The sequence below is a fragment of the Mandrillus leucophaeus genome, unplaced genomic scaffold (assembly GCF_000951045.1).
Source record: "Mandrillus leucophaeus isolate KB7577 unplaced genomic scaffold, Mleu.le_1.0 Scaffold301, whole genome shotgun sequence".
NCBI lineage: Eukaryota > Metazoa > Chordata > Mammalia > Primates > Cercopithecidae > Mandrillus > Mandrillus leucophaeus.
The window spans coordinates 378579-404218 of record NW_012103155.1 but is presented as its reverse complement, the minus strand read 5'-3'; the positions used below and the strand labels follow the sequence as shown (position 1 = coordinate 404218).

The following is a 25640-nucleotide window of genomic DNA, read 5'->3' as shown; positions in this document are numbered from 1 at the left end:
ACTCCATGTATACAGTTGCAAATATAACAATGTACCTGATTTTTAAGGCTCCCTAATGAAAGAGACCCAATCATTTCCCTTAGTAATCTCATCCCATGGGAGAAAACTCTTCCCTAAATAGATCCCACATCCTGTTTTTCTTGTTGTACATTCACAGGAGGAGAGAAGAGTTCCACGCCCCCCCTCCCCCCACCTCCATGCTTCCTCATCCCCTGTGCCTGTGTCTAGAGAATATTTAAAATGGCCTTTGGTCTCTCTTGTGAAAAAGCATGCATGTTTCTGCTTCCTAACCAGTCTTACTTCTAAGCTCTTTCTTGATAACTTTCAAACTGAATTTTTGGTGTTTCACTTCAGTTGAGGATTCCCCATGGATGCATATCATATACTGTTATTGAGTATAATAACACTGGCTTATTGTTTCTACATTTTATTCTCATATTGATATTGTAATACCATTCTTGTTTTTTAAACATTGCACTACATGGCTTTCATATTTCTTCATCCCTTTATTCCTCACAGTAGGGCCTAATGGGGAAGGAGTTCCACAAGGTTCCGTAAATGCACGGGCTGAGAGGTGAAAGCACTACAGATATATATGAGAAAGAGGAGAGGAGAGAGAAACAGAGTACTTTGCAGCTGAAAGAGAAGGATCACCTCTAGCTTGGCAGGGAAAGTAGGAGATGATGATAGAGCACAAATAACCTTCTGGGAAAAAATAACAATTGAGCTGAGCCTTAAAGAATAGATTTAGACATGTGCAGATGTGTGTTTTAGATAGGGGACAGTGAGACTGCAGTACGGGAGTAGAGGGGGCAGTTGGCAAGAACAGATTCTTCAGGCTGACTTGTGTGCAGGGACACTGGCTTATGATTAGGAGTATTGAGTTGATATGATGGGATAAGTGAAACTGCTGAGGACTTGGGACAGTAGAATGACATGAGTGGATCAATTCTTAAGGAGCAGTGATCACACAGCATGGTATAAGACTGAAGATGGTGAGGCTGGGCAGGAAGCAGGGAGCTCTAAGCGCCTAAAGAATCATAGTGAGGACAGGAGATGGTGGAAAGAGACATGCAGACAGGATGAAAAGGATTTCCGTTAACTTCTGTGCAATAGTACCTCCCAACAGATCAACAGTGCAGGCTTTTGGAGCAAACACGCCGGATTTTAATTCCAGGCCATCCTTTTGCTCATATGTAGAATGAGTCTAAGACTCTCTGACTCTTAGGATCAATTGTGGGGATAAATGCCAATGCTTGTTAAGAATGTGGCACAATGTATATGTCGAACACAAGCTAGGGGATATTGATATTATTGCTTTGAGAGAGAAGAATCAAAGAGAAATTAGAAACTTTGAGCATATGGAACTGAGAGGAGCATTAAGCAAACAGAGAATTAAAGAGGAGGCTCAGTCAGCCTTGGGAAGGAGGCCAAGGAGTTGATGCTGATGTATACTGAATTTGTAGTGGTGAGAAGGACTAAGTTTGTATTGGTAAGAAGGACTGTTTTTGCAGTAGTGAGAAGGACTGAGTCTGGAGTGGTGAGAAGAACTGAGTCTGGAATACTGAGAAGGACTATGTTTGGAGTGGTGAGAAGGACTGTGTTTGGAGTGGTGAGAACTGTTTGGAGCAGCGAAAAGGACTGTGGAGTGGTGAGAAGGACTGAGTCTGGAGCGGCGAGAAGGACTGAGTCTGGAGCGGCGAGAAGAACTGAGTCTGGAGCGGCGAGCGGCGAGAAGAACTGAGTCTGGAGCGGCGAGAAGGACTGAGTCTGGAGCGGCGAGAAGGACTGAGTCTGGAGCGGCGAGAAGGACTGTGTGTGGAGGCGAGAAGGACTGAGTCTGGAGCGGCGAGAAGGACTGTGTGTGGAGCAGCGAGAAGGACTGTGTGTGAAGTGGCGAGAAGGACTCAGTCTGGAGTGGTGAGAAGGACTGTATTTGGAGTGATGAGAAGGACTCTGTTTGGAGTGGTGAGAAGGGCTCTGTTTGGAGTGGTGAGAAGGACTAAGTCTGGAGCGGTGAGAAGGACTGAGTTTGGAGAAGTGAGAAGGACTATGTTTGGAGTGGTGAGAAGGACTGTGTTTGGAGTAGTGAGGACTGTGTTTTCAAGAAATTAGGCAAAGAGAAGAAAAGGGTCACAGGATATTTGACCATGACTATAAAGAGAGAATGAAGACACAGCAGAGAGAAATACCTGATGAACACAGGTCCCCAAAGAGACCTGAGAAGCCAAGAATAAAGAGGTTATCTGGAGCAGGGCATTTCCTATCATATCTGAATTGGAAACAAAAGTGAACAAGGGGAGTGAAAAATATGGAGATTTTTCAGGCAGAGAACGGGCAAGCAGAGGCAAGTTATGTCAGAGATTTTACTTTCTTTGTAAAGTGTGAGCCTATTTGGAGTTAATTCCAAGGCTGGGAATCAAAGACATTAGAAAAGTTTGAAATTGGCAGGTTGTAGAATATGAATTTCAGTCAATTAACAAGGAATAAAAAAATTTCCATGCAGGAGTCAGTGCCCTCCAGTGATTGTAGAACATGTAATGTGATCAGCTGGCTTAGGTGGGTGGGGGATGTTGTCCAGAAACGTTTGTGGTGCTAGGAGCACTTCAAAAACTTTGTCTTTTGTGGCCCTTGTTTGTATCAGCCATGGCTGCATCTGGGTTTATGCATTTAGTTTTCTTCCTAGAGTCTGGCAATATATTTTTCCTTTAGTAAACTTTGTTTGGCTTCATATCTTGTTCTTTTCAAGGTTATAGCACTTTTCCAATATGTCATAGTCTCTCTGGTCAAGGAGGCTCTGAATTAATCTGGCCCTGGCCACTGCTCATTAGAGCAGCATTCACAATGTGGCTAAAGAGGATATTTGCAAGAGATGCTTACTTGTCCTCTGTTTCAGGTAAAGAGACTAAAGCTAGGGCCACACTGGGAGATTTCTGGCTCACTGCTCTCAGTAACACTGCTCTACAGTTTTACTGACCAAAAGTCCATCAGTGGGAAGGAGGATTAGAACCTTAAGGCACAAAAAGGGTACATTTAAGGTTAAAAACAATATTCCTCCTCAATAGGGTTGACTTGTACTCTAGCTACGTAGGACCGGAGTGCTGTACATCAGGGAAAGCTGATAGAGCAGATGCTCACTTAACCCTCTGTTCAGGAGGGTGGTAAATTACCATAGCATAAGCATTATTGAGCACTTTTCTAAGCATGTTGCAGCCAGTATTACTTCCTTCTCAGAAAAGCCGTACAAATAGTGTTATTGCTCTGCTTTTTCCAAAAAGGGAACTGGAAACACAAGTAGGTTAAACAACTCCCTTAAAGTCACACAACTGGTAAGTTGGTTGCCCCAAATCTTGGTCATAAGTTTGCCTTTTGAGAAACAAAATATTAAAACGAAAAACACTACAAAATGTAATGGGTGAGAGCAGCTATCTTGGTAAATAATCCACGCTTAGACATACTGTCAAGGGGGACTTCATGGTACAAGGTCATGACAAGACCCAGAAAAATCAAGTGTCCTCTACATTATATTTGAGTAGTAATGACTACAATTATTTTCACTGATTAACATCTCTATTGTGTCTGCTCACATTCTTGAAAGGAATCACATTACTATTTATTTTCTAACTCTACCTTATCTCTTTTTAATATTGATTTTCTTTTTATCCTGTTTTTACTGATTCTTTTGATCACTTTGCCTTCTCTTGAGATGTTTATTTCCTTTTCTTCCCAACTGGTCTTTTTATTCTCTCTTACAAAGCTTTCAATCAGTGTTTTCCACATAATGTTTATTTTGCCTGCCTTTGCAGTACCCACAGAGGAAAACATGTCAGGTTTTACTAGTAGAATCACAGAATGTGGAGCAGAAAAGGTCCTTTGAGATACTTCTGTCTAAGCCCACTATTTTCAGAGGAGGAAACTTCCATGTGAAGCCTCTCCTTTGTTAACCTCTGTACCTGTGTTTTGTCTCTGCTAGTTTTCAGAGAAGACCTCTTCTGTCATTAGTTCAGTGGCACTGAACAAGCTACCCAGGTGCCAAGGCTTAGTTGGCTCCTCTGAAATGGTAAGGAAACTTACCATTAATGATCGTCCCCACCTTCCTTCCCTGCTTCCCTTTCCCACTCTCCCATCCTGCTTCTCCCAGGGCTACGGTGAAAGGCAGATTGAGATATCTGACTGGAAATGTACTGATCAGAATTAAAACACATATACAAATATTTGCTTTCTTCCTTTTCCTTTCTTTACCATTTCTTTTGCCACTCTAATGACAATAAAGGTTTCTGTTACTCTAGTTATCAGCCTACCAAACTTTTTAACTTTTTATATATTTTTAAAAGATGTCCAATTACTGCTCTCCTTTTCTAAGCTTTTTCAATGCGTGGGTTTTTTTTTTGTTTTTTGTTTTTTGTTTTAATTTGCAGTTTCCCAAAGTTGCAGAATGGTTAGGTCATTGGACTCTTGGTTTGATGAATCAACTCATTTCCTAGCAAGTGGGACAGAGAAAAGCAAAAAATAATGTATTACAAAGCTAGCAAAGCTAATGCCCCATCTCATCATCATCATTATTATTATTATTATTATTATTATTATTTTGAGACGGAGTCTTGCTCTGTCACCCAGGCTGGAGTGCAGTGGCGTGATCTCAGCTCACTGCAACCTCCGACTCTCGGGTTCAAGTGATTCTCCTGCCTCAGCCTCCAGAGTAGCTGGGACTACTGGTGCATGCCATCACACCCGGCTAATTTTTGTATTTTTAGTAGAGATGGGATTTTGCCAAGTTGGCCTGGCTGGTTTCGAACTCCTGACCTCGTGATCTGCCCACCTTGGCCTCCCAAAGTGCTGGGATTACAGGCATGAGCAACCACACCCAGCCAGATTTTTTTTAAAGTATAGAAATTCTTGGGCTGGGCGCGGTGGCTCACGCCTCAAAAAACAAAACAAAACAAAACAAAAGTACAGAAATTCTCCAGGCAAGCCAGGAATTTGAGAACAGAGAATGAGGCTATATGAGAAGTAATTTAGGCTTCAAATTCGAAGTAAATCATTAGTAGATGATTATGGCAGGGGACAGGGCGGGAAGAGGGTGCAGAGAGGGAGAAATGATCAAGCTATATGCTGTCATTTATCAAAGAATGTGCAGATTTGACCGTAAGTCAAGGAAGTTAAAAACCTGACAGATGGCTAGTTGCGGTGAATCCTGCCTATAGTCCCAGCACTTTGGGGAGGCCAAGGTGGGAGAATCACTTGAGGCCAGGAGTTTAAGACCAGTCTGGGCAACATAGCAAGAGCTTGTCTCTACAAAAAAATTACAAGTTAGCCAGGCATGGTGGTGTTTGCGTGTAGTCTCAGCTAACTCAGGAGGCTGAGGCAGGAGGATCACCTGAGCCCACGAGTCTGAGGCTGTAGCAAGCTATGATGGCATCACTGCATTCCAGCCTGGGCGACAGAGCAAGCCCCTGTCTCAAAACAAAACAAAACAAAACAAAACAAAACAAAACAAAACAAAACAAAAACCCTGACAGAACCTCGGTGAATGCAGAAGGGTTTTAAAATCACAGATCCTTATGAAAGTCCAGTCTTCTCCATGCTATAAATTCTTAATTTCAGTTCAACTAGGTGTCACATCTCTGCCACCCATGCCTCCTTTAGCAGTCCCAGTAGTGGCTGCTCTGTATTCTATTTTTCAAGAAAATTTTAGTCACTAACAGGATATCTGCATCCTACTTCATCCGATAGGAGTGGTTCTGATGATCACTTTTGCCACAAGCACCAGCAAACAAACTGCCATTGAAAGGCAAATGTCTTTTCTAAGGTGATATAACAAACCATTTACAAAAAGAACTTTAAAATAGCTCCTGCTTTCAGACTTACCCAATTAAGTCACATTTTCTCTGTGACTTAATGGCTCCAGGCTTTACTCTTACTTCATAAATCACAACCTCTAGCTTGGGAAAATGCTTCAAATTATATCAATCAATAAGTTTTCATTGACTGTTTACAATCAGCCTAGTGCTATACCAAGTGCTGTGAGAACCAAGTGCCTAATGTGAGGCCTGTACCATCCACTGCTCTGACACTTTTTCAAGCCTTATAAACAGCATAGGCTCTTTCCCTTGTGGTCACTCATTGCTATCGCCTGGTGTTCATGGATTTTGCAATCTGGCTCAAGCCTATCCTTCCAGTTACTATTTCTAATCTTCCTCTACTCCCATTGTCTCACCATATCTTGATTTTTGTATGTGTCCACATCTGCATTATTGCTTCTTCTCCCATGAAGAACTCTCTTGGCATCTCTAACTGCTGAACAATTAGCCATTTTGTATGGCTCAGGTCAAGTCCCCTCATTTCCATGAATCCTTGTTCTATACTCTCTTGGGAAGTGCTTCCTTCTTCTTTGAACTGAATGCAGGTTGGCTTACTGTACCATCCAGAGGACACTTGGGTTATCAGTGCAAGATAGAAATCACCTCTTATTTGTGTCATTCCCTATGGTAACTTTCTCTAACCAAAAGTTCAAGTAATATTTGTAATGTATAACAAAGGTTTGCATTGGAGGTAAGCTTTTAAGAACAGGAAGGAGGAACCAGGACATGGAGAATAATTTGGATATGGGGACTGCCTAAGCAAGGGACAGAAATGAGAAAGCATGAGGTCTTTCCAGGGAGCAGAACCTAAAGCTTAGACAGCACGAATACTAGTAGTGGTTCATGAGACTGGAAAATAGACTAGAGGACCTTGTCCCCCAAAATAAACTTCATTCTATAGGCACTGGATAACCATTAAAGATATCTGAACCAGAGAGCCATTATCCAAAATCTAGTCATTGGAAGCACTATGAAATGCATAACATAAAAGCTGGGTGTAGAAATGGAATTAATTATCAGTAAGATATCCATTGAAATAGCCTAGAGAGAAACTGGCAACAAGAGCCTGAATTAAGGAAGTAGCTTTGGGAGCAGAAAAAATATTACAGAAGACAGATCGAGAAATTTAAAAAAAAGCGATGTGAAGAATTCCAGTTTGAGTAACTCTGAGGATGGTGGTTCACTAAAAATAAGGAAAGAAATAAGAGAGAAAGAGGCAGTTTTTGGGAAAAACATGAACTCCATTTTGAATATCTTAAGTCTAAGGTCTTGTTAAGACAGTCAAGTAAAGATATCTAAATAGTAAGTCAAAAATAGGGTTCAAACTCAGGAAAAACATTACAATGGATGGTTTACACTTGAAAATTATCAGTATGAAGCTAACAGTTCAAGCCAGTAGAATGGAGGGGCCTGCCTAAGCATTCGACGTGGATAGACAAGATAAAGCCAGGGAAAGACCCTTTGTAATGTCTACAATTTGAGGGTGGCAGAAGGGAGGCAGAATGGTCCGGGAGACAGGAGAAAAACATATGTAAAAGGAGAAAAAAATATAAATGTGTGTAGTGGCATAGCAGCTAAGTAGAGAGCACAATTCCTCATTTAGAAAACTAATAACAAGAGATACCAAATCACTTACCTTGTTGAAAAGATGAAAGTTAAAAGCATAAAACTCAGCTGGATAGAAAATACTGAAGAAAAAAAGATTGAATCTAAATTAGTACTCTGAAAGCAGTATTTGTAGCATACTTATTGGTATATTTGTTTTATCTATAGGTTTACTTATATTTGTTTTATCTATAGGTTTACTTTACTTTTAGTTCCTATAGTTTACTTATAGGAACTAAAAAAGAAAAACAAACAAATAAACCAAACAAGCATGCCTTGCTAAACTGAAATAATCATTTAAATTAGTGGGACTCAGTCTGTTCTTACTGATAATATCCCCAGACACAGTCTTAGTTATTGAGGGAAAACATAAAGCCTCTTTAAGATTTGGTTATTTAATTTGGTCAATTTAGAAATAGCTGGTTTATACTCTGAATATTTCTAGCAAATATCACAAATGCAGTAGCATACAATATACTTTAGAATAACAAAAGATTCTTTGATATTGCAACATTAGTAACAGTTGTCTTTGGGATTATAGGATAAATAGAACAAAAGGTTGCTTTTTGAGCTTTAGCAGTTTCCTGCCTTTTATAGTCTGCTGCTTCTCAAAATGAAATGATATTACTTTGGGTAAATTTTATTAGAAAATATGATGTAAATATTCATATTTTAACCAATGTAGCCAAGTTATTATGCTTAGAAATAACAGTATCATAAATTATAAATCCTGTTTTTAAATCACAGTAAGGCGTAAGATCAGTTTAAAGTTATTATAAACTAAATTGGTGACACAGTGCTCAATCTAACATTTGCATCTGACAGAAATTAAGGCTTCTCTCATCTGACATCAACTACTGTAAATCAGAAAATGGGGCAGCAGACTCAAAAACAAAGGAAATTAAGATGTAAGTGTAAAGCCGATATATTTTAAAAGAACAGAATAAAGTCACTGAGTAAATGTAATAGAAAATTAAGCATTCATTTCTAGTCAAATTAACACTAGACATGAATTTAGAGAACACACAGTGCTACGCGTTGCTACTGAGGAGACTGAGGGATAGCCAGGCTATCCCATTTGCCAACTTACTTATGAAAAGTATGAGAACAAGGCTGAATTTATCCAGGTCAATATTTGGGTTAGAGAACGTGTCACAGAATGTTGTGTAGATGATCATGAGGAGTACACTGCTGCTGATAGCACCAAAAGGAGGCTTCTTTCTCTCAAGCCAATCCTTGATGTATCTTCGGACAATCTGAAATACAGAGATCAACAGGTTGCCTCTTTTCAGAGATGTAGGGAGTTGAAATGGGCATCACAAAGTGTTTCTGACAGGAGAAAGACATAAAGGAAAGAGAATAATTTGGTTGATGGCCACAGTGGATTTCAAAGCTTCCCTGCCACACTACTCTTCTTCTGGGGAATTTAACATTTGTAGTGCAACTTCCACTGGGTGTCCATAATGAGAGTATATTTTCAACTGCATTCAAATCCATCCTTAATCATGCCAAATGCTCTTTGCTAGCTGTCACTGAGACATGCCCATTAAGCCTCCCCAAAGTTTATCTCCTCTGCTGATCCTAATGGATGTGTGTAATTATCACAGTCCCTTTTGCCTCAACAGACAATTCCAAGTGCAACTTTGGGAATCTTAAAAATCTGACATCTTCAAGAATTTCAAGACAGTAGATAATCGAAAGTGATCCATGGAACATATTAATATTTAAAATGCTAGCAATGCACCAGAAGTTTTTAATTAAATTATAACTCATGCTTGAAAAGCAAAAGTGCATGTGTTGTGGGAGTTTAAATAATTCAAACTCTGAATATCTAGAGTTTTTGTGAATCCAAAGACAAATGCCATTTGCATACTTTTAGAATTCCAGAATTAACACTTAAAAATGAATAAGCCTGTCCTAACTTTCCTACAAAAGGATCAGTGAAATATAAAGTTATAGAGCAATTCTGTCTTATTTTAAAATCAGGTCATCTGAATATTGGTGATAACTTCTGTTTGGACATAAAAGTGAACCACTCTACTTAAAACCTTGTTTCACTTTTGAAAGAAGCTGTACAAGTCCTATCATAAGGACGATAGCTGAGACATATTAAGTTTTGAATCACTCATTATCCTGCATAATTGAACATGAGAATTCACAACAGGCTGAATTACCATGGATCCATTAGCAATAATGAGGTCAGGGAACTTCTCCTGATAAAGCTGATGGGGTTCTGTCATCATGTACTCTGTCACTAAAAAGGCTTAATTCGCAATGGAGCATATCTTTACAGATGCTCAAGAATAAAATAAACTACTCTCAATAGAATCTTTGAACAATTGGCTGTTGGATCAACTTCAGCTGTTCTCAGGGACTCATGAAGTGAACTGACCGTGTATTAAAGGCAGTCTTGGCAGAAAGCTGACCATTTGGTACCAGGTACAGGTACAAAACCCTGAAGGTTAGGTGGGGTGGGAATAAGTGGAAAGTGTGTTAGATATTAAAAAAATTGTAATTAATTTTCTTTAAAAAAGTAGATCTTGTAATTAAAGCCACACCTGGATTTATAAAATATTATGGGGTTTATTTTTGGGAAGGTGGGGGGAGTATAGAAGTGATCCCAAACCATAGTAATTTATCTAGCATTCATTTCTTTCTTTAAATTTAAAACACAGTGATGTAGAGAGAAATAAGAGCAGTCCTGTCACACAGCATTATGGACTGACATATTAGAACACACATTTTGGATAACAGTGCTATAGGTATCATGGGTATCCAGATGTCTCCATGATCAGATATGTCACCGGGGGTGGTGGGTAGCTGGTTATTGGAAGGCTACAGAGGGACTTCATTTAAAGGGTCATTTCATAATCTATTGTGTTTGGTAGTATAAAACTGGTAGCTGCCCAAATTTAATATAACTCAACTCCTTTAGGAAATAAAATAAATGGAAATTACATGAAATTATTGAAATTGTTGCTGCCCCTCAATCTTGTTTTAATACACAATGGTTAAAAACACCATAAAAGTTCCTCTCTGCAATAGGTTATAGAATGTATGATCCCAATTCCAAAAATAAGTGTCTTCCTCTCTAACCAGCATTGCTCTCCAACAAAATAAATAAATATGAATGAGGTGCAACTTGTAAGTGAAAACCACTTTAAAACCCAAGACAAATCTGTAATAATTAATCAACTGTATGAGCAATACAGATGTCCCTTGGTATCCACAGAGGATTGATTCTAGGACCTCTGTGAATACCAAATCCACTGACATTCAAACTCCTGATAAAAAGTGTAGTGTTTGCATATAGCCTACACACACCTTCCAGTGTACTTTAAATATCTCTAGATTACTTATAATACCTAATACAACTATTTACACATGTATTATACTGTAGCAGGTTGTTATACTGTATTTTTAAAATTTTGTATTATTTTTATTGTATTGTTATTTATTGTCTTTTCCCAAGTTTTTTAATCTGCAGGTGGTTGAATCCACAGATGCAGAACCCAGAAATACAAAGGGCCAACTGTAATTTGATTGAGCTAACCTAATAATCTCTTTCTTCATTGCAAAGTACTTAGAGTCTCATAGTAGAATAGGACTCCTTCAGTATGGCAAGAAACAGGGTCTCCCAGGTCCAGAATCCTTCTAGACAAAATGTCTTTCTTCTAAACACTCCAATAAATTGATGGTGGATACCTAATCTCAATAAAGAAAAGAACTGGAAAGTTGGGAATGGATAGATGTACAAGTAAAACAGTAACTCTAGGGGAAAGCAGATTGTCTTTCAGCATTTCCAGTCTTATTGTGATATTTGTCTATATTTTCTAAGTAAACCCTTTTATATCTTGCCAGGTTGCACAGAGCTTTTCCATCTTCCTCTAAAATTAAATTCACAAAGCAGCTGCTTTTGCACTATGTAGCTAGAAAGGCGTTAAAATGTTTCATAAACAAAAACTGGGTGAAGTAGTGTTGACATGCCTCAAAGATATGCTTTGGATATAAACTCCAGGAAACCTTATCTTCTCTTAGTTTAGCCACTTACACTTTTGATGCAATCATTCTGTATTTGTCAAGAATTCATGTCATTTTAAAATTCTCCAAACTTCTTTGCCTTATAGAAATCTTTAATAACCTTATAGGAAACAGCACTTTGCTTAAGCTAGATCAACACAACCTGATATAGATGCCTCAGAATTCTCTCTTGGGAAAAAAGAAAATCCAAGATGAGGTGGGAAAAGGCGTTCTGGTGAGGTGGCCAGTTCTATCTTCCTTCAGAATCTGTACTAATTCATTTGCCCTCAGACCTCAGAGAAATGTAGGTGTTCAAAATTAAGTGACAAATCCTCATTAACCTGTTTATTTTTCCCTGTGAAGAGAGAAGGAAAAAATCTTCCATAGAAGCTTTTTTATTTTGTTGTCTCACCTTCAAAACTTTGCTTTTCTTATTCTAAATTAAATAACAGGAAAGGATAAAGGAAAACTTAAATTTGACTCTCTGTGCTTCTAATAAACGGAGCCACATATCAATTCCTGCATGATTTCCAAGCTGGAAACCTGTAAAAATGACACGTCTTCGGTGTAGAATGTTGATTCACTGAGATAGATATAAAGTATAATACCCATCATCTTAGTTTTCTTAATTTTTTTGTTAAAGTATTTCCTTGCTTTTTGTTTCTATTCTGTCTTTACCCTATTCATAAATTGATTTTTGAGTAAGGATATAGGATAGATAATGTTTCATGTTAAGTGTCTGAATTTTAAAACATTTTTCTTTAAGGTGGTTTCAGTTTGTTTCTTCAATTTTTATCCTCTATTGCACGAAATCCATATAGTTTCATAAAGTTTTGTTTCTATATTAATATTCTGTTACAATATAAAGTCAGAGATATGAAATCAAATCCAATTTCTATAACACTTTTCTTTATTTTTATTAAATATTGAGTAGATTCAAAAGAAAACACTTTGCAAAAAAGCATAAACAATAATAATAATAAATGGGCACAATGAACACTTATTATCTACTTCACTCTTTGAAAATTCTTCCCCCCTATTACTTTATTTCATTCTCATGGGAAAGGTCACACACTATTATTCTGCTGAGTTTACAGTTGGAAACAGACACAGAGAACCAAGTCAACTCGCATAAAATGTTGAAAAGCTAGGGAGGTGGCTGAGTAGGACTACGACCCCTATTTCCTGAGGGAACCACGGCACAGGAGTTCAGAGTACAGACTCTGGAGCTACAGTGCGCCTGACTTTGAGTCCTGGCTCCAATCCTTACTTTGTGATGTTGGGCAAATTCCTTACTTTCCGTGTGCCTCGTCTGTGATATAACAGTAGTTGTCTTGAGGATTAAGTAATTAAATAAATATAAAATGCTTTACAGACCGGGCCTGTACCTGGTAAATGATCACTATTCTTATTTCCGAGTCTCAGTTTGATGATGTTTCTATCCCTATTTATCAGTACACCTCACTGTTACTTTTCTCTCAAAGCAATTTTCAGGTGAAGCAATGAAAACTGTTCATATCTAATATAATGCTATAAGTGTAAAACTCTACTAGTATTAATAACACTAGCTTCAACTTTAATGGAAGACTATTTAACATGAAAGGCCCATCTCAAACTGAAACAAATCACTAATGGAAAGACCAGAGAATGCATGAATGATAATGTATAAATATGCTTTTTTATTATTAATTTATAGGGAAAAAGTAGGTTTTAGTGTGCTGCTTTAAAAAATATTCAAGTTGGTGGAAAATAAAAAGTGGTAGAATTTCTGTTTCATTGTTTATTTGTATACCACTCTTAAATATAATGCACAAAATAAGTATTTGTCTCAAGCACTTAGATGTATTGAAAAGGTTTGTTGGAAAAGAAGAGAAAATGCTATGATGGCATAAATTTTCTTTCTTTCTAGATTGACAGAGGAACAATCTCCTAGCCATCTATGGAAAGATAAATCTTATCTCAGAGTCATAGCACCTTCAGGGTAGAAGATATAAAACACTTTGTTCTACAAATGAGGAAAGTAAGGCCTAGGAGCCGTGTGTGCAGCCAAGCAGTGAGGAAGACCAGACTACACCTCCCATCAAATCAGAGTCAGTCAATAATGATTTAAACCAAAAAGAAGTATTGTATGGGGAAACAGAAAAATAAAATTCACTCTCAGAAATATAAATCACAAGTTGAATGATAAGCTTTTATCACCAATAAAAGATTAAGAAAAATATATTCAGCTCATACTTCCTAGTCTTTACTTCTCCCTCTAGTTCCCATTTTCTATTTAACCAGTAATGATAAAACCTCATTTTAAAAGATGCATGTAACAATCCATACAAGTGTTTATTTTCATAATTCGGCACTCCTAGTTACAGTTGTGAAAGTAGCCTGACATGCAGTACACCTGATTCCTCTGAACTAGCACATATGTGTACTGCTAACAGGGGTCCTCAAAGATTACATCACACAGTTGAGGAGATTAAGATTAATCAGGAGATTAACTAAGATTAATCAAGAGATTAAACTAAGCAGACAAGGTCCCTGCTCTTATGACACTAACATTCTAGTTTAAGAGAGAAATAAAAAGCAAAACAACAAATAAACAAGAGGCAAAATAATGATACATACTTAGCCACAGTTTAAACTAAATGATATGATAGTGACTGAGTTGCTACTGGGTAGCCACCCAAGGAGAGGGTGGGGAAAGGTCTTTCTGAGGATGTGAAAGGTGGCAAGGTGTTTCACGCAGAAGGAATGGTCAGTGCAAAGGTTCTAAGGCAGGAGCAAGACTGAAGACTGGCATGTTTGAGAAACAGAAGCAAAGTCAGTGAGACGTGAGTACAATGGGCAAGTGGGAGAGTGTTGGGGAGGTAAAAGGGACTTGAAGATAGAGGATAAGGTAACAATCCCTTTGAAGAATAGAAAAAGGAACATTATAAGGAAGTAGGGTAGGGTTTCTGGTAGGTGTTAGATGACACGTTAAATGTGGCGTCAAGACTATTTAACATGAAAGGCCCATCTCAAACTGAAACAAATCACTAATGGAAAGACCAGAGAATGCATGAATGATAATGTATAAATATGCTTTTTTATTATTAATTTATAGGGAAAAAGTAGGTTTTAGTGTGCTGCTTTAAAAAATATTCAAGTTGGTGGAAAATAAAAAGTGGTAGAATTTCTGTTTCATTGTTTATTTGTATACCACTCTTAAATATAATGCACAAAATAAGTATTTGTCTCAAGCACTTAGATGTATTGAAAAGGTTTGTTGGAAAAGAAGAGAAAATGCTATGATGGCATAAATTTTCTTTCTTTCTAGATTGACAGAGGAACAATCTCCTAGCCATCTATGGAAAGATAAATCTTATCTCAGAGTCATAGCACCTTCAGGGTAGAAGATATAAAACACTTTGTTCTACAAATGAGGAAAGTAAGGCCTAGGAGCCGTGTGTGCAGCCAAGCAGTGAGGAAGACCAGACTACACCTCCCATCAAATCAGAGTCAGTCAATAATGATTTAAACCAAAAAGAAGTATTGTATGGGGAAACAGAAAAATAAAATTCACTCTCAGAAATATAAATCACAAGTTGAATGATAAGCTTTTATCACCAATAAAAGATTAAGAAAAATATATTCAGCTCATACTTCCTAGTCTTTACTTCTCCCTCTAGTTCCCATTTTCTATTTAACCAGTAATGATAAAACCTCATTTTAAAAGATGCATGTAACAATCCATACAAGTGTTTATTTTCATAATTCGGCACTCCTAGTTACAGTTGTGAAAGTAGCCTGACATGCAGTACACCTGATTCCTCTGAACTAGCACATATGTGTACTGCTAACAGGGGTCCTCAAAGATTACATCACACAGTTGAGGAGATTAAGATTAATCAGGAGATTAATTAAGATTAATCAAGAGATTAAACTAAGCAGACAAGGTCCCTGCTCTTATGACACTAACATTCTAGTTTAAGAGAGAAATAAAAAGCAAAACAACAAATAAACAAGAGGCAAAATAATGATACATACTTAGCCACAGTTTAAACTAAATGATATGACAGTGACTGAGTTGCTACTGGGTAGCCACCCAAGGAGAGGGTGGGGAAAGGTCTTTCTGAGGATGTGAAAGGTGGCAAGGTGTTTCACGCAGAAGGAATGGTCAGTGCAAAGGTTCTAAGGCAGGAGCAAGACTGAAGACTGGCATGTTTGAGAAACAGAAGCAAAGTCAGTGAGACGTGAGTACAATGGGCAAGTGGGAGAGTGTTGGGGAGGTAAAAGGGACTTGAAGATAGAGGATAAGGTAACAATCCCTTTGAAGAATAGAAAAAGGAACATTATAAGGAAGTAGGGTAGGGTTTCTGGTAGGTGTTAGATGACACGTTAAATGTGGCGTCACGAATTTAACACAAGATGACACCAATGTGTATTGCTTTCTGAGAAGCTCAGCTCAGCTGCTCCAGTAGAAGCAGGGTTGGGCCTTTGTGAAGTAGGTAAAATGGAGAGGTGAAGAAGCCGAGAGCTCTGCCAGGGAGTGAGGTGAATGACAGGCCATGGAATCTGAGCAGCTCCATTGCACGCGTGGAGTAGGCAGAGTTGGCTTTAACCAGGGTTGGGGCTTTTTGAGCAACTACATCAAAGGGAGAAAGGGTGAAGGAGCTGACAATATTTGCCAAGGAGGGATTATAATGGCAGACTAAGGAATCAAAGCTGAGTAAGAAGGGAAGTACAGTCATGAGGATGGTGACTGAAAGGTCAGTTAATCTGGGGTCTTGGTGAGACTAAAGAATTACTGAATAGAGTATGTGAGCTTAGTAGGTGAGGACAGGTATGGTGGCTATGAAGTGGGCTGCCTGAGATTGATCATCAAGGTCCAACAGGCCTGCTATAGCCCCGTAGCACTTTTGTGTGTATTACAAAAATCCCTTCTTTAATATACTTTATTTCCTCCTGCCAGAACAATTTTAATAATAAATATTCAAACCTATGATGCCTATAAGGTGGGCGCACTTCTTTGAAATGCAGCATTGTTGTGTACCACACAATCTATACCACTGCAGGCAGAGATGACCTTGTGAGGCTGTGACTGTAGGAGGAGGTGGCTGAGGTGACACTGCCTGCCCTGGGCACTCCTGCCTGTGGAATGTTCCCCCTTTTCCATGGTACTGGAGGACCTGAGGATCATGCAGCAGCACTTATATGATAACGTCTACTCAGACGTGTGGCTCTATCGTTTATGTTAATGTACCTGTGGGTCAGTTACAGCACAGTTCATCCAAAGACTAAAGTCAAAGGAGGTGTTAGAAATATGGCTTTTCTTTAACATAAAATTTTGAAAAATTTATTTTTTCTTGAACTAGTGTCCTTAAAAAAAGATATACTTTTTTTTTTTTTCAGATATGTTTTTCAGGTGATGACTAGGAAAGAAGTAAGTCATTGTTATTGAGTACCTACTATATATAGACCTAAAAATATCCTGAACAAATGGCAACCTAGGGAAAATTACTGCTAGGGGCTCCCTGAAGATAAATTCAAATTTCTCTTCAGTCAATCTTTTTATACATCTTACACCCTACTCTTGAATATGTTATTAAGTATACCTATAAATACTAACCTATGGAGACCACTACTTAGGATGAAATTACAGATTAAGTACATACATATATACTGAGAGTTACTATAAGCAAGGAGGTAGGAAAATTAAGAAGATATAGTCTCTGCTTTTAGGAAGCTCATCGATAAATTATATTATTTCCTGATAAATATTATGAATCAAGTACTATGGGAGATGTGGAATTTAATTGAGGCCAGTCTAGGTCAGAGCAGGCAGGCGTCACACTGGAGGGCACCTCTGTACCAAGTCTTCAACAATGAGTAGGAGTTTGCTGGCAATACAGTCGAAGGCATAGAGCAGTGAAGGGCCATGGTCAGGTGAAGGATGATGAGTATGCAGCATGGGAAAAGCAGAGCCCTAAGGAGAGGACTGGTGAGAAGTGGCACTGGAGAAGCAGGTTGGGCCAGACTGTGAAGGGCTTTGGGGCCATGCAAGGAATTGGCAACAGGGAGGCACGGGGATGTTTTTAAGGAGAGGAATAATGTGAATTGATTTGTGTTTTAGGACTACTCTGGAGGGAGTAAAGACATTAGATGGGAATTGGAAGAGACTCACAGCAGAGAGACAGGTTTAGGAGGTGCAATAATTTAGACAAGAGATGATGGTGTGCCATCCTCTCCAGCAGTGTGACCAGGGCTGCAGGGGCCAGGTGTGAAAGATTTCTGAGGCAGAAATGGTAGGATGAAATGACTGCCTGGAGGTAAAGGAGTATGGCTGTAAGGAGAGGGAGGAGGCAAGGCTGATTGGTGGTTTCTAGATGTGGAGACAGGGTGGTGACTGTTAATTCCTAAGACCAGAATACAAGAGGAGGGGCAGGTAGATGCAAGCATATAGGTTTTCTCCTTGAAAAGAGCCATCAAAGAACTGTGGTATCTAGAACACTTAAGAGAAAACAAAAAGCTACCTATACTACTTTTTGACTACCATTATTACTTTATAATTTACTGAATACTTTGCTATTTACTACTGAGTACATGAAGAATGAGCCATCTAACAATTCATCATTCCTTCAGGATAAATGTTTTTAAATTACATACATTATATAACCCTATACATACAAAATTAAGTAACCTATATACAGATATTTTGTCTGTATGTTTTAAGCCAAGCATTTATTATTAATAGGGGAATTTCCAAGATCTACTATGAGAAGAATGTATGAGCTTTAAATTATTAGATGGAATTATTTTCAGAACAAAGAAAATATGTATGAATATAAACTAATATAAATCCACAGCTTAAACTGTGTGGAGATGAGAAGTACAGGTAGATTCAGTTATACCTCTATACAACAAAGCATATCCCTTACTGATGACAGAACTCTGGCTTGTTCATTATTTCACTCACTCTTTCAGCACATATTTATTGGGTACCTATGGTCTGGGAATGTAATGATAAACAAAACAAATATGGCTCCAGTACTCAGGAAACTGATAGTTGAATGGCAGAGACAAACTGTTAACAAGCAAACTAAACATAAGTATATTTTGTGAGAAAGGTCAAGAAAAATCAAACAAGGTGTTGCAATGAAGAATAACCAGGGAAATACCAGCTATATGGTTCAAAGGCGGCGTCATTAAAGAGTCAAATGAGAAACAGGTTGAGGTGGGAGGGTAGGCAGAAAGACACCCTAAACAGAAAGAATGAGCAGGAACTGAGAAAAGCCAGGGAGGCTGGAAGTGGGAAATGTGGCAGAGGTCAGAGAGGTAGGCAGGGATGTAACATTCATTCAGAATCTCTGTTATGTGATCAGCACTGTGGGAGAAGTATTTTTTAAGTATCATTTTATATTTAATTAAATGCTATTCTTAAAGCACTTTTAAATCCCCCATTTTATGCCAAATTTAGTCCCTTTTCTAAGTATAAAATTTTAAAAAAATTAGCACATGTGTTGTGGATGCTGTGGAGCACCACCCAGATCCTTCTCTTCAGGAATGAGGTGCTTATACCCACAGCAGCAGGGAGTGTTGGGTGAGTAAAATATGTCAGCGGAGTTCCTCTTTGGGACTTGCCCTCAGCCTGAGAGAGTAGACTCACCCAAGGTCACAGCCCTCATGGAGGGTAGGAGGGAAGCCAGTATCTAATGACTGGTCAGTGTAAGAGTATAAAGACCAGGTGCTCTTGCCTTAAGGTAGGACAACTCTGAGGGGTCATTCCAGCTCCAGAGTTCCCCACGGGATCTACTGAGACCTTTGCTGGGACTGCATCAGCTCCATCCTACTTTATTCACTCTATTGCTCCCAAGGGTACACCCTCGTAAACTTCCTGCCTAAAAACCTCTGTCTTTGAGTCTGTTGCCCAGAGAACCTGACCTAAGACAGCATGTAAATATTACATGTCTATGCATACATTTCTTGTCTTTTTTTTTTTTTTGAGACAGAGTCTCGCTCTGTTGCCCAGGCTGGAGGGCAACCTCTGCCTCCGAGGTTCAAGCGATTCTCCTGCGTCAACCTCGACAGGTACCCCACTACCATACCCAGCTAATTTTTTTGTATCTTTTAGTAGAAATAGGGTTTCATCACATTGCCCAGGTTGGTCATGAACTCCTGACCACAGGTGATCTGCCCACCTCCGTCTTGCAAAGTGCTGGGATTATAGGCGTGAGCCACTATGCCCAGCCTATGCATACATTTTTTATATTCAATATTTCAAATACTTGCTGCCTGTTTAGTATTTTCAGGGAATTTGGAAATAATGATTATGATATTAGAAGCTACAGAGCACTTACCTGTGTTAGGTTCTATGCCAAGAACTTTACAGGCATGCATATTTCATTTAATCTTTACAACAGCCCTTTACGATGGATATTATTGTCATAATATTTAATAAATTATGAACCTGGAGCTAGGGAGATTAAATAACTTGCCCATAATAACACAGCAAATAAAAGGCAGAAATAAGTCTAGAATCTAGTTGCTCTTAATGTACTGCTTTCCTAAGACTTGTTCACTTTAGTTGTGCATTAAATTCTATACTCCAATACTGTGGCATCCTATGATTTTACAGAAAACAAAAAACAACCACCAAAAAAAATGCACTTGTTTTAAACTTTGTGTGCTTATATGCTTACTACTAACTTGTTATAAGAAGTTACAATGGAATTTTTATTAGTCCAATTGAATAAGAATGACAAAGTAAACCCTAAATATTCTAAGATAAACTTTAAGAGATAATAGTATTAAACTGTTTATCAATTACATGGTCACAAACATAACTGCTGTTGGAGGAGTCTATCGCCAACCAAAGACAGATGCTTGTTCCCAACGATGGTCATAAACATGGAGACCTTATCAAAAGTTGCAGAATAAGGTTAAAGACTTGCTAGATGTTTTCAAGGTAGCTACACAGCTACAAAGAGGAGATAATAAATTTTAAAAAAATCCAGACTCTGTGTAGAAGTCCCTATATATAGCTAGCAGGGGTCCCTGTATACAGCTAACTGCAAAGCAGATTAGTATTAATTTAAAAAATAAAAAAGATGAGAATACTGTGATTGATGAAACTTCTGTTTTCAGTCTCATATTTTCATTTATCTTCTCCCTCTGAATATCCTTTCTCTCAACTGCTCTGACATTATGTAAGATTTCACAATTTGATCCGTAAAGAAAAGATCAGATAGAATTGGAGGCCTTACCTGTCCAATGATGAGAGGAACCACAACAGTCATAAAAAGCTGAGAAAAAATAGATGTGAAAGGCACAGAAGAAGATGAACCAAGCTGTAAAACAAGAAACTAGGAGTTAGAATTACTTTGAATCAGTTATCAAGCATTAGTGTTTATAAATAATGCAATAAATAGATTCTCTCAGGTGTACCAAAAATTTGGTAGCTATCTACAAAGAATAAGTGAAGTTACCTCTAATTTTCTAAATTCAACACAAAAAACTGTTAAGTATTTTAAAATATAACTTTTATTGGGAGACTAACATTGAGAAAAATATTGATTTGCAATCAACCTAAATTGCTTATTATTTTAGTAAAGTCATTCTGTGTTCATACAGTCTATAATCATATGGCATGATATTTCATCAACAGTTACAGTTTATGTGATTTTTATTTCACCTGTCTGTAGACATCTAAAATAAATGTCTCATTCGTTTATCAAGATAACATTTTTATTTATGCAAATGAAATAGTTTCTAACTTTCCGACTCCTTCAAAACAAAGATAATGAATCTCAGATCCCGTAGAAGTTTTTCTTACACGAGGTCTAGCAAATGGGAAATCCTGAAACATAACTTATTTTTCAACTTAAAATTTCAATATAGCTCCCCTAAATTTGTATGCTTTAACACTGTTTATAATTCCTATTTTTCTTCTTCCAAATTTTTTGATTCTTTCTTTGCTAACAATTACAGTCTCAGGTTCATGAAGATGCTATTCCCTGCAGCACAAGAGTGCTTATCTACACACACAGTAACACACTCATGTCAGCCTCCATCACTAAGAATTGCTAAGTCTTCCCATGAACTTTTTAGTGTTGGTCAAAACCTCCTCTGTTTTTCAAACTTCTCTGGACAAACAATAGATGTTTTTCTCTTTCACAGGTTCATTTTGCAACCAGATTTACCAAACCATCGATAATTGGCCCTTGGAACTTACTTTTCGCCTTTCCCCTGCAGACTAAACCTAAATTTTCATATTTACCTAAGTTTAGTTACCCTTGGAAATATCTTTTGGAAAATAATTTTTGTGAAAGGATATGGAAGTAGTGATGACTGAGGGTACAGAATGTCAAATAGAAGAAATCAAACATTTAGCTACTTGAAGTCAATAGCTCTGAATGAAGTGGTGTAGGAGCAGTGTTTTCACTGATTTTTGCATGAATGGTTTACCAAAATCTCCTCTCCACTCTGACATATTATATAAAATTCTGTCCCCCAGCTTCAGCCCCAGTCTGCATGCACTCAAAATGCCAAGAACATATGTCTGGCCCATCACGGGCCCTGTGTTCACTGAAAACCAGCTTCAACACTGACCACTGGCTGTTTATTTAACCCATAAAAATTGGTGGTCTCTAGCCCTTTTTCTCCACAACCAATATAAACTAAAACGAAGAGAGACAAACAGAAAAAGTGAAACTGGTAAAGAACAAACAGGATTCCTGGTGTGTTAAATGTCGCATGGCTATTAGATGTTTCTTTTTATGCAAAACCAAAATATTAAAAGCTAATAATTAAGCTCTATTTTAAAGCAACTATGTCTCTGAAGCACAAGGTGCTTAACAAATACATTCTCTCCACAAATATTAACCCTAAGGATATTCCTGGAGCAAGGACTGATATAAAGAAAAAATATATTCTACAGAGAAATTGAGGCACTGGATGAATAGAAAAATAAACTTTAAAGAACAAAGTTTTCAAGTTCAAGAAGGTCCAGCTCAATGCTCTATTCCTAAGGTTTACAGAACTTGGAGACAGGTAGCAAAATTAAGCTATAATCTTCATGTAAAAGGCGACATTTCCTGCCTGAAATCGCTTCAGTGATCTCACATATCCCTGGCTCCTCTTTCTATCTCAACTTTAATTATTAGGTTTTTACATTTTTTAAATGAATAACCATTTCAAAGCAATATTCTCTCTTTAAGCACCCCAAAATAAAGAAAAACCCATTTCAACTTGGGTTTTAAAAAATATTATATATTTATAATGTCTCCATCCTTCGCCTATCAGACCACTGGCATATTCAACGTTTGGAAACCGCATGTTCTTAGAAGACAGTGGAACAAGGCTATGGATTGAGGAGGTTGTCCATGATCTCTATGGTCCCTTTTCTGATCCACTTGATTGGAAACACAGGTTACAGCAGCCTTCCTCTGAGGCTCTGTCAGATCAGAGATCAGAGCAAGCTACTCAGGGATGTAATTAACTGGGTACACGAAGCCAGACGAGGTATGGCAGGGATGCTGGGGACAAAATCCCTCAGGATGGCTCCCTTAGAAGTGGCTCTGAAAGGAAGGAAACCTCAGTACTGGAGTCTAATTTGGCATAAGTCCTTTCTTTTGAATTGGCCACCAGACCTGTCACTGTGGTCAGTATGAAGATGCAGAGGACCCCTGGGGAAGTTTCTGATGCTATGAAGTATGCCCTGGCATCCAGAAGACAGAACAGCAAGCATCTGGCACAGCGCAGCCTGTGAGGACAGGACTAGAGAGACACAAAATCCAATAATTCTGCATGCAGAGGTGATTTTAACTAAAGCAGAAGGAAATATGCTGCTTGGGGTATTTGGTTCTTCATATTTTAATAGGGAACCTGTTGTGGTTTCTATTGTAAAGATCAGTATGTTTATGAGAAGCAGCAGTAATTTGCAGGTGAAGTTTTCAGGTTCAGAAGGTTGTATCAAGCAAGTGCCCTGGGCTTCACCGAGTGCCGTGGCAGATTTAAAAGTAATATGTCTCATACTGTCAACCCATGGTTTAAGATATAGCATGTTAAGCAAGCAATCCAGTCCTTGGCTAATTTCTTGCAGAAATATGTAGTACTTTAAAGGAGGAAACTCACCATTAGCTTGATTTCTTTGTTTTACTATCCTATGCTGAGAAGAAATCATTCATGAAAATTTAGTATGTGGCAATTTAGGATCTTTGCATTCAATCATTCAAGTAGTTACTTAGTGCTTCTTGTGAGCTAGGGGCATGTTCTCGACACTGCAGATACAACAGTAGACAAAAACACAAAAACCCCTCCTGTCAAGCTGCTGCTTTTTAAAAGCTGAGGTCGGTGTGCATGCCTGTCCATCACCAAGTATACATGCACTCAATCCTGTCTCTGGAATGTTGTTTCCCCCACTTATAACTGGAAAAGTATGAGTCTTTTTCCAAGACTCAGTTCAAACATTACTTCTTCAGGAATTCTTTCCAAAACCTCCTCCCAAAATGCTGAATTGGCCACCCTCTCTTTTGTGAACCACTGTTCTCTGTATCTGAATTGCACCTCTTGGAATCCTTGGTTGTTCTTGCTTACAAATCTATGCTCCTGAAGGTTGGGACACTATATCATTCACATTTACAGTCCCAATGCCCAGCAGAGTGACCACGTTCTACATCTAGGGCAGTGGTTCTGAAATGTGAGCACATCAGAAACATCTGGAGGGCTTGTTAAAACACAGATTGATTTCCCCATCCTCACAGTGTCTGATTCAAAAAGCCTGGGGAGAGGGATGGGAGTTGTGGTGAGAATTTGTATTTTTAACAAGGTCCCCAGTGGTGCTGCTGCTGCTGACTTGGGGGTTCACACTTTGAGAACCACTAATCTAGTACATAGTGGGTGTTCAACGAATGTGTGTCAATTAGTGAATGACTGTAATACGAAGGCAGAAAAAGCTTGCCAATGTTTTCATTCCATTCTTCCAACTTCATTCAGGTAAGCTGCAAACCTCTACTTAGTTCCCAGACCCAAGAAAGGATCATCAGCCAGGTCTCCCAACCAGTTGTCTTCTATAATCTCAGTAGTAACATTTATCATGCACTTCCATGTGCCAGACACTGCTTTGTTTTATTTTTAAATAATTTCAACTTTTCCTTTAGATTCAAGGGGCACACGTGCAGGTTTGTTACATGGGTATATTGAGTGATGCTGAAGTTTGGGATATAGACTATCCCATAACCCAGATAGTGATCATAGTACCAAACAGTTAGTTTTTCAAACCTTGCCCCCTTCCTCCCTCCCCACTCTATTAGTCCCTGGTGTCTCTTGTTGCCATCTTTATGTCCCTGAGTACCCAATATCCAAGCTCCCACTTCTAAGTGAGAACAATGTAGTATTTTGTTTTCAGTTCCTGTGTTAATTTGCTTAGGATAATGGGCTCTAGCTGTATCCATGTTGCTGCAAAGGATGTGATTTTGTTCTTTTTTATGGCTGTGTAGTATTCCATGGATGTATATGTACCACATTTTCTTTATCTAATCACCTAGGTTGATTCCATGTCTTTGTTATTTTGAATACTGCAATGATAAACATGTGAGTGTATGTATCTTTTTGATAACATGATTTATTTTGCTTTGGATATATATGCAGTAATGAGATTGCTGGGTTGAATGGTAGTTCTAACTTCTCTGAGGAATCTCCAAAACTGCTTTCCACAGACACTGAACTAATTTATATTCACACTAATAGTGCGTCAGTGTTCTCTTTTTTCTGTAGTCTCTCCAGTATCTGTTGTTTTTTCACTTTTTAATAATAGCCATTCTGACTGGTGTGAGGTGGTGTCTCATTGTGGTTTTGATTTGCATTTCTCTGATGATTAGTGATGTTGAGCTTTTTTTTAACTGTATTTGTTGGCCACTTGTATGTCTTCTTTTGAGAGGCAGACACTGCTTTAAATGCTTACTGCATGTGGAATAATTTAATTCTCACAGCAACCCCTTGAGGTTGGTTTTATTATTACCCTCATTTTCACAAGAGGCAACAGTGGCACAGAACAGTTAAACAACCTGGACAAGGTCACCACAGCTAGAAAGTGACAGACAGAATCTAAACCCACAAGCGTAGCTCCAAAGCCCTCACACTTAACTCGTTACACTCTACTACACATTAGTTTTAGGTAGTACA

The 25640-nt window shown here is 38.3% G+C and overlaps 1 protein-coding gene across 3 annotated transcripts in view; it reads right to left on the bottom strand.

The window, feature by feature from the left end:
• Window positions 1-25640, bottom strand: part of SLC10A7 (solute carrier family 10, member 7) — a 277082-nt gene that overhangs the window by 30657 nt on the left and 220785 nt on the right. For all 3 annotated transcript variants that reach the window (XM_011987124.1, XM_011987125.1, XM_011987126.1), the window contains 3 exons: window positions 20723-20806; window positions 8557-8722; window positions 7498-7549 (listed from right to left, as the gene is read on the bottom strand). In XM_011987124.1, the coding sequence (XP_011842514.1) occupies window positions 7498-7549; window positions 8557-8722; window positions 20723-20806 (302 nt within the window). The remainder of the gene's footprint in view (window positions 1-7497; window positions 7550-8556; window positions 8723-20722; window positions 20807-25640) is intronic.